The 9,455-nt window shown below is 44.9% G+C and overlaps 1 protein-coding gene across 1 annotated transcript in view; it reads left to right on the top strand.

Moving 5' to 3' along the window:
* Positions 1–416, top strand: part of LOC109910529 (chloride channel protein ClC-Kb-like) — a 69,007-nt gene extending 68,591 nt beyond the window's left edge. Inside the window, 1 exon segment of the mRNA XM_020509738.2 lies at positions 108–416. Within this exon segment, the coding sequence (XP_020365327.2) occupies positions 108–227 (120 nt within the window). The 3' untranslated portion in view covers positions 228–416.
* The last annotated feature ends 9,039 nt before the right edge of the window (positions 417–9,455 follow it).

The raw sequence follows: 9,455 nt of genomic DNA, 5'->3' as shown, positions 1-9,455 counted from the left end.
CACCAGTACTGTATCCCCAGTGTTATACAGTGACAGACCTGTCCCCACCGGTACTGTACTATATAGACTGCTGCTACTTGCTGTGACTCCCTTGTGCTTCCATACAGCTGAAAGCAGCAGTTGAAAGCTGCGTGAAGGGGACTTCCACCCGGGGGAGCTCGTCCAAGGAGGAGGACCTGTCTCAGAACATCACCCTCATTCACAACGAAGGTGCCAAGGAGTGCTGAAGGCTGAATGAGCTTGGCAATGAACCGATGTTGGAATCTCCCTCCGAGCCATGCCTTGATGTGAACACTGCTTGAGTGATAACTGTGTTTTCCCATTGACAGAAGCCACTGACAGAACAGCTAGAGAAAACCATGTGTAAATGGATCCACCACTTGCCTGTTGCATTCCACCCAACTACCATCTCCCCATCCGTGTTTCCCCAGTGCTGGTGTCTGGAATAGAATCATAGATTCTTTACAGTGTGGAAGCAGGCCATTCGATGCATCAAGTCCAAAGAGCATCCCACCCAGACCCACCCCTCTACCCTATCCATGTAACCCTGCATTTCCCATTGCTAACCCACCTAGCCTACGTATCCCTGGACACTATGGGCAATTTAGCACGGCCAATCCACCCTAACCTACACATCGTTGGATTGTGAGAGGAAACTGGAGCACCTGGAGCAAACCCACGCAGACACGGGAGAACATGCAAACTCCACACAGACAGCTGCCTGAGGGTGGAATTGAACCCAGGTCCCTGGCGCTGTGAGGCAGCAGAACTAACCACTGAACCATCATGTCACCAATGCCGCATCTCCCATTTCAGTCCTCGGCTCACGACAAACATGCCTCCACCTGTTGGAATCTGAGTGCTGATGCTTTCCTCTCTGCATTACATGAGAGATGCTATTAAGATGCAAGATACTTTTGTAGTGCCTGCTGTTCTCAGTCCTGCCACACGGTGACACTGTTTCTCCATTTGGCTCTTGATTCACTGCTGCAGAAAGCAGAGCTAAATTATATCATTGAACTCAGTCAGTGGCCAATGGGGCAAAGACTCTCCGCTGGATGGTGTCACACTTTGCACCAAAGGAAAATGGTTGTGGTCTTTGGAGGTCAGTTGTCTCCGTCCCATTGCTGCAGGAGTTGCTCAGAGTAGAGTCCCATCTTCAGCTTCTCCATCAGTGACCTTCCTACCAGGTCCGAGGGTGGTGTCTTCAGCAGATGAAGGGTCTAGGCCCGAAACGTCAGCCTTTCTGTTCCTATGATGCTGCTTGGCCGGCTGTGTTCATCCAGCTCTGCACCTTGTTGTCTCGGATTCTCCAGCATCTGCAGTTCCTACTATCTCTGATCACACACACTGTCCAGTTTGAAATCCCAGTTACAGAAACAGTCCACGTCCACACGCGACAAGATGCAATCAATATCCAGGCCTGGACCGACAGGAGGCCAATAACATTTGTGCCACACAAGTGCTAGGCAATGACCATCTCCACCAAAACAGAATCTAATCATCGCCCCCTTGACGTTCAATGGCATTGTTGTCATTGAATCCTCCATTATCAGCATCCTGGGGTTACCATTGACCAGAAGCTGAACTGGACCAGCCATATGAATACTATGGCTACAGGAACAGATCAGAAGCTGGTGATTCTGCACTGAATAATTTACCTTCTGATTCCCAGTCCATCATCCGAGCATCATACTGACATTCTCACATGGGTAAAAATCACCCACACAGAAAGTTGGGAATATAGACTGTGTTTTTGGAGGGGGGCAGTTGGAGGGTTTCCTTGATTCTCTAACAGTCCAGGGTTCAGGACAGAATTTCCAAATGATGGCATTGTGAATTGCATGTCCAGGTTGTGTGGGACTGAGCTGCAAGCAGTTATGGTGCAATCATTTAGCATGGAGGGAAGCCATTTGGTCTATTGTGCCTGTACTGGCTCTTTGCAAGAACTTTCTAATTGCACTGAAGGCAGTTTGGCAAAAGTTCATTTGGCTGACTGCTGGGATCAAGGGCTACAAGGAACTGTTGTGTAGGGTTGGGCCTGTACACATTGGGGTTTAGAAAAATGGGAGATGGTCCTGTTGAAACACACAAGATTCTGAGTGAGCTTGACAGGATAGGTGCTGTTTCCCCCTCGTTGCGCGAGAGTAGAACACAGTTTTCAAAACAAGGGGCCTCCCATTTGTTATGGAGATAGAAGAAATTTCTTCTCAGAGGGCGGTTAATATTTTTGTTTTATTTGTTCAGGAGATGTGGCCAACGCTGGCTGTGCCTGCATTTATGCCCGTCTAATTGCCCTTCAAGAAGTGAGCTGTCTTCTTGATCGTCTGCAGTCCTTAAGGGGTAGGGACACCCACATAGTGTTGTTAGGGAGTGAGTTCCTGGATTTTGATGCAACAACAGTAAACAAGCACCGAAATGGTTCCAAACTTCTCTTCTGTGGAGCTTTCTACAGACCAGTCGAGGCCGAGTCATGGGTTATATTCAAGGCCGAGTTAAACAGATTGTTGCTGGACAGGGGAGTTAAGGATTAATGTGGGACAGACAAGAAAGTGGAGTTGAGGCCACAACCAGATGAGCCACAATCAGAAAGAACAGTGGAACAAGGTACTGGATTAATTACTCTGACTGCCAAAATAGCCAATACAATGCTCACCAACCCCCTTTTCAGTAAGGCTTTTGGTGAATTGGGGGCCAGCTCACCTGTGCACCTGTTGACAACAGTGTGCCAACTAATGACTTAGAGACAGGTTGGGTATTGCAGAAAAGCTCCACAGCAATCAGTCTATTTATTTCCCCGAAGGGAATTCCAGGACTTGTCGCCCAGTGACACTGAAGGACCGTGTGTAGCTTGGAGGGGAACCTGTAGTTGCTGGTACATCTGCTGCTCTTGTCTTTCTAGGTTGTAAGTGGTTGCAAGTTTGGAATTTGGTGTTGAAGGAGCCACAGTGAATTTCTGCAGTGCATGTTGGAAGTGGTACACACTGCTGCTACTCTGCATCGGTGGTGGAGGGACTGGATGTGGTGCCAATCAAGTGGGCTGCTTCATCCTCAATAGAGTTGTACAGTACAGAAACAGACCCTTCGGTCCAACTCGTCCATGCTGACCAGATAGCCTAAAATTATCTAGTCCCATTGTCAGCACTTGGCCCATATCCCTCTAAACCCTTCCTATTCCCGTACCCATCCAAAAACCTTCTAACTGTTGTAATTTTATCAGTCTCCACCACTTCCTCTGGCAGCTCATTCCATACATGCACCACCCTCTACATGAGAAAGTTGTCCTTTAGGTCTCTTTAAAATCTTTTCCCTCTCTCCTTAAACCTATACAGTCTAGTTTTGGACTCCCCCACTCTGGGGAAAAGGTCCTTGGCTATTTATATTAACCATGCCCCTCATGATTTTATAGACCTCTAATAAGGTCAGCCCTCCAATGCTCCAGGGAAAATAGCCCCAACCTATTTGGCCTCTCCCTGTAGCTCAAACCCTCCAGTCCTGGTAACATCCAGGCAAGTGGGGATTATTCCATCATATTCCTGACATGTGTCTCATAGATGGTGGGCTTTTGGGGAGACAGGAGGTAGTTTATACACGGCAGGATTCCCAACCTCTGACCTGCACTTATGATCACAGTATCTGACCAATACTAAACTCTGTCTGACCCCCAAGATGCCAACAGTTGGAGATCAAGTAATGGTAATACCTTTGAACATTAAGAGGATGCAGTTACTGTGACTTGTGTTGACAGTTTATAGGGTCAGAGAGGTCAGCAGTACAGAGGAAGATGCTTTGGCCCATCGGGTCTGCAGCAGTGACAAACAAAACCATGTGTTAGAGCAGTTGAATGTAACTGCAGCAAAGCCATCCAGTGAAAGCAGGATAACTTTTCCAGCAAAATGCAGCCAGTAGGGAATTGTTACATAATACAAAGTCCGAGTGTAGAGTCAATCCCATTCCCTTTGGCAGTGGAGTTCCAGGAATGGTGGATGCTAATTAGCACAATCTATCATAATTATCTTACTGTTTTGCAACCTTGAGATGTACAAGACCTTGATTGGTTAATAAAAATATATTTAAATATGTAAAATGATATTGGTTTAGCTGTCATTAAAGAAGATGAACATTATTTAATTTTCCATTAAATAATAATTGCTGAATTAGAAGAAAATGGTAATCTGGAATGGTGTGAAATAAAATGGACAAGGACCTCTTTCCCTTAGCAGAGAGAATCATTAGCCGGTAAATCTTTAACAGCACATGATAGTCACTGGCTGGGCCAGCATCTATCGCCTATTAATCTGTGATTGCCCTTGAGAAGGTGATGATGAAGTGCCTTCTTAAAATGCTGTGGTTCATTCGATAATAGGAACATATACAACGCCGCTAGGGAGAGAGTTCCAGGATTTTGACCCAGTGACAGTGAAGGAACGGCAACATATTTCCAAGTCAGGATGATGTAGCTCAGAGGGGAACCTGCAGGGGATGATGTTCCTATGCGTCTGCTGCCCTTGTCCTTCTAGATAGTAGAAGTCATGGACTGGAAGGTGCTGTCAAATGAGCCTGGGTGAGTTGCTAAAGTGCATCATGTTGATGGTACACACTATTGCCACCATATGTCATTGGTGGAGTGGATGTTTGTGGATGTTGTACAATCAAGTGGGGGCTGCTTTGTACCTGGATGGTGTCGATCTTCTTCAGTGTTGTTGGAGCTGCACTCACCCAGGCAAGTGGGGAGTATCCCATCACACTCTGACTTACACCTTGTGGATGTTGGCCAGGCTTCAAGGAGTCAGAAGGTGAATCACCTCAGGATTACGAGAGTTTGGTAGCCTTAGTATTTATGTTGATGGACCAATTCAATTTTGGTGATAGATTTAAAGTAATTAGTGTAAACGTTAGAGGAGATTTGAGGAGAAATGTTGCACCTGGAGGTGGTTAGGGATCTGGAACACAATGTCCAAAAAGGTGACTGAGGCAGGACCCTCAATTTAAAAAGAGCTTGGATATTTACTTTTGCTGCTAATAACCTAAAGGGATATGGGAACAAGACTGGGAGTTGGGTCAGGTCGGATAGCCTCTGTACCTTGGATTTTCTGGGTTTCCCTGTTACAACCAGAAAATAATGGACAGACACAACAACACAGGAGGGAATGGGTGGTGTGGGATAGGATGGTTGCAGGAAGCAAAGTAAGTTTTATCACAGTGAATTTAATAAAAGAACCCCTTTCAATGCAAGGTGTTTACCTGATAATCATGTTCTCAGATTCTCAGTAATCTGGATTCCATTGCAACATTTTCTAAACCTGTGCAAATCATGTTTTATTAACCTTTTGCAGATATTGCATTTATCTGCCTCCTATCAGTTTGACCACAGGACCAGGAGTAACCTCTCAAACCTGTTCCCCCATTCACTGGTTGATCTGCCACTAACATTATTAACCCAAGTTAGCTCCTCGTCCCACAAAAATCTGTCATTGTTTTACACAGGAACTTTAGCAGCAGAGCAGCCATTCAGCCCAAGATGTCTCTACTGGTTTTTTATGCTCCACTTGAGCCTCCTCCCAGCTTCACACATCTAAGTCTATCACCCTAATTCTAATCACGTGCTTGTCTCCTTTTCCACCGAAATGCAACTAAGCTATTTGCCTCAACCACTTCCTGTGGGAGTGCGTGTCACATTTTGACTGGTCTCTGGGGTATTTTTTATTTCCAAAATATACTTTATTCATAAAAATATCTTGATATATACACATACACATAGTCACTGAAGCAGTTCGGTCCTGTACAGTAGCACGAGGGAACAAACAAACATTGCGGTTTGATTCTATCTTGCAAACAAACCCAAGGCATTTCTTACTTGTACAAGATTATATTTACATATGTTTGAGGCCCCAGGAAGTGGGGGGTGTGGTGGTAGTGGTGGAGGGGGGTCTCCATAACTGAACGGACCCACATTCAACTTCGGCAGAAAGACCTTAGACGATGGTCTTTCGCCACTGCGCCTTGCTGGCAGCTGCCCCACACCTTATCACATCAATGGAGCTGAGGTGGAGATGGTCAAAAGCGTAAGGTTCCTAGGAGTGATGATCATCAACAATTTGTCCTGGACCACCCATGTTGATGCGACGGTCAAGGAGGCACATCAACGCTCTTCTTCCCCAGGAGCTAAGGAAATTCAGCATGTCTCTCACCAATTTTTACAGAAAGCATTCTATCTGGATGTATAACGGCTTGGTACTGCAACTGCTCTGCCCAGGACCGTAAGAAACTTCAGAAAGTTGTGAACACAGCCTGGACCATCATACAAGCCAACCTTTCATCAGTTGACTACATCTACATTTCTCATTTCCACAGAAAGGCAGCCAATATAATCAAAGACCCCTCCTACCCCGGTTATAATCTGGTCAAGTCTCTTCTGTCAGGCAGAAGATACAAAAGCTTAAACATTGGTACCAACAGATTCAAGAACAGCTTCTTCCCTGCTGTTATTAGACTGGACCTCTCAAATTTCAAGTCTAATGTTGATCTTACTTTTAGTAGACCTTCTTTGCAGCTGTAACTTTGTACCCCTTGCCCTGTTCAATCACCCTATCATCTTTGTATCTTTGTATGGTATGATCTCTCTGTACGGCATGCAAAACAAAACTTTTCACTATACTTAGGTACATGTGACAATTATAAATCAAATCAAACTGAATCAAACCTTACGGCAACCCTCAGCACATAGTCCTGGACCTTGGAATGTGCCAGTCTGCAAAACTTAGTCGAGGTCAATTCCTTACTCTAGAAGACCAACAAGTTTCAGGTCCAAACAGTATCTTTCACAAAGTTGATAGTCTTTCAGGCGCAGTCGATGTTTGTCTCAATGTGCATTGAACAGACCGTGAAGCACAGAGTCCTGCTTGGGACAAACTTCAACAAAAACCACTGCATCTCTCTCCAGACTTCCTTTGCAAAGGCACATTCCAGAGAAGGCGTGTAACTGTCTCTACCTACTCCCACCCCCAACACAGCTGTTTCGAGGGCAGCATGTGGTGGCGCAGAAAGTCGGGGTATAAAAGAAGGACCTCACAGGTAATGCCCTTCACACCACCTGCCAAGCGATGTCTTGGTGCTTATTGGAAAGTTCTGGTAATGAGGCATTCTGCCAAATGACCTTGATAATCTGCTCGGGAAACAACCCTACAAGATCTACCCTCTCCTTTTCTTGCAAGGTCTCAAGGATGCTGCATGCTCACCACTTCCTAATGGAATAGTGGTCAAAGCTGTTTTTCTTTGCAAATTTCTCCACGAAGGACAGGTGATACAGGACAGTCCAACTACTTGGACTGTTCCACAGCAACAAGGTCAGATCCAACCTTTGTAACACCAGGTATAGATAGAACCTCAGTACGTTGTGACACTTGGTGTTTGCATACAGAGGGTCTATGCACAGCTTGATGCAGCCGCACACAAAGGTGGCCATCATGAGTTTTACTAGTCTCTAGGTAAAGAGGTTTCTTCTGAATTACCCAATGAAGCAGTATGGTAGTACAGTGGTAATGTCCCTGGGTTACTAAAACCACTGGTCCAGGCTAAAGTTCTATGGTCTTGTAAATCTTCCACATACATTCTCCGGTGGCTCTTCAACTTTTCATAAGATGGTGTTATAGACCCAACCAGACCCCTCTCAAGGTATTTTAAGAAAGTAGCCTGGACCCTAACTTTTTCTCATTTTTAAAGGCAAATATGAAGTGCCTATTCCAAATGCAATGTGACTGGTCAAACTGCTCGACATTAAGCAAAACACAATTTATCTAAACACTATAGTTAAAATACAACCAAAGAAAGAGGAATTTAGAAATAACGACTCTATGGGAAAACTTAACAGAATAATAGAAGGAGTAATTATTAATAATTAACTGTTCCAATACAGTAACACCCCATAAACACACCCCTCAGCAAAAAGGAAAATTCAGGCACAGATTCTCACATGCAGTTCTCCAATCCAGGAGGGAAAAAGTCATCAAGAGAAAATTCAGAGAGAGTGGCAGCCAGGAGACATTCACTGAAGCTTCCAACTCTGTTGAGACCTCAACAGCTTGTGATGCTGCTGAAAAAAACAAAATCCAGAAATCTAGATCTGTGAGAACTGGCCATACCCTTTCAGGCTGTTTAAAAAAAACCAAGGCTTCCCAAGCTGTTGACTCTAGTCATTCTGGTAGACTGCTCTGTACCTCTGCCTTAAAACCACCCTTCAAAAAAAAAAAAAAAAAACAGGACAAAATGATTTTTTAAAGTCACAGTGTGGACTAACCAAGGCTTGACACTGGTTTAGCACAGCCTTCCTAATTTTCAATTCTGTCCCTCTGGAAATAAAGTCTGGGCTTTGGTTTGCTCATTGTATTTATGCCCTTGCCAGCCTGTATGCATGTTTATATCTGAAACTGAACACAGATTTAAAATGATTAATTGAGCTAAAATCTACTTCTTTCATGTGTTCTGCATTGTCAACACCCAACAAGTGAAGAGGTTATATATAACTTGCCTATTTTGGCTTTAAGATCCTCAGATTTGATGCCTGATTGTGCTAAGTTAGCCAATCTCTGTTAGCAAGGCTGTCCGCAGTGTAAATTCTGAAATTCCCTCCACACCTTTGAAATTCTCAAGTCCACCTGTGCTGAGAAGCAAATTTAAAGCCTGTAGTGAAAGCAGAATGCTGTGGATGCTGGAAATCTTAAATAAAAACAGAATGTGCTGTAAAATCTCAGCAATACTCCAAATCAGATCTGCCTCTTCTTCTGAACTTCTGTTTTTCACGTTTTACAAGTTTAACGTTTGATTTAAATTATGGGCCCTCCCTTGGTAGCGTGTTGATGTTAGACTGCTGCATTGGCATAGAACTGGGTCAGTCATTTGATGTGGCGACAACTCGTCCATCCCTTGCATATTTAAGGCTGAAGTGGATAGATTCTTGGTCACTTGGGAAATCAAGGAAAGTGGATGTGTGAGGAGTGTCAGATCAGCCGTGATCTTATTGAATGGTGGAGCAGGTTGGAGTGCCTGAATAGCCTCCTCCGGCTCCTATTTCTCAGCGTCTTATCACACCTCGAGTCCGAACGTCTTAATGGCAGCAAAGTCCCTGTGTTTCCAATGGTTCAAGGAGCATCCTGCCCCTACGACCTCTGGCTTGTACAGGCCAACAATTGGCATGAAGATCCCAAGTGGACGCTGTCCTTGAGCCGTGGACTGGCCTTCCGGGTTAATGAGCAGGAGAGCTAGGTCAGTGGTGAGTGGAGAGTAGTCCATCACACTCCTGACTTGTGTCTTTTCGACGGTGGACGGGCTTTGCGGAGCCCGGTGGTGAGTTACCTGCTGTAGTATTTCTAGACTCTGACCTGCTCTTCCAGTTGAATTTCTAGTCAATGGTACCCCCCAGGATGTCAATAGTGGGAGTTTCAGTGATGGTAACACCA

Source organism: Rhincodon typus, chromosome 45 (assembly GCF_021869965.1).
Source record: "Rhincodon typus isolate 14 chromosome 45, sRhiTyp1.1, whole genome shotgun sequence".
Classification (NCBI taxonomy): domain Eukaryota; kingdom Metazoa; phylum Chordata; class Chondrichthyes; order Orectolobiformes; family Rhincodontidae; genus Rhincodon; species Rhincodon typus.
Note: the sequence above shows the minus strand (reverse complement) of the source record. Positions and strands in the feature narration are given on the sequence as shown.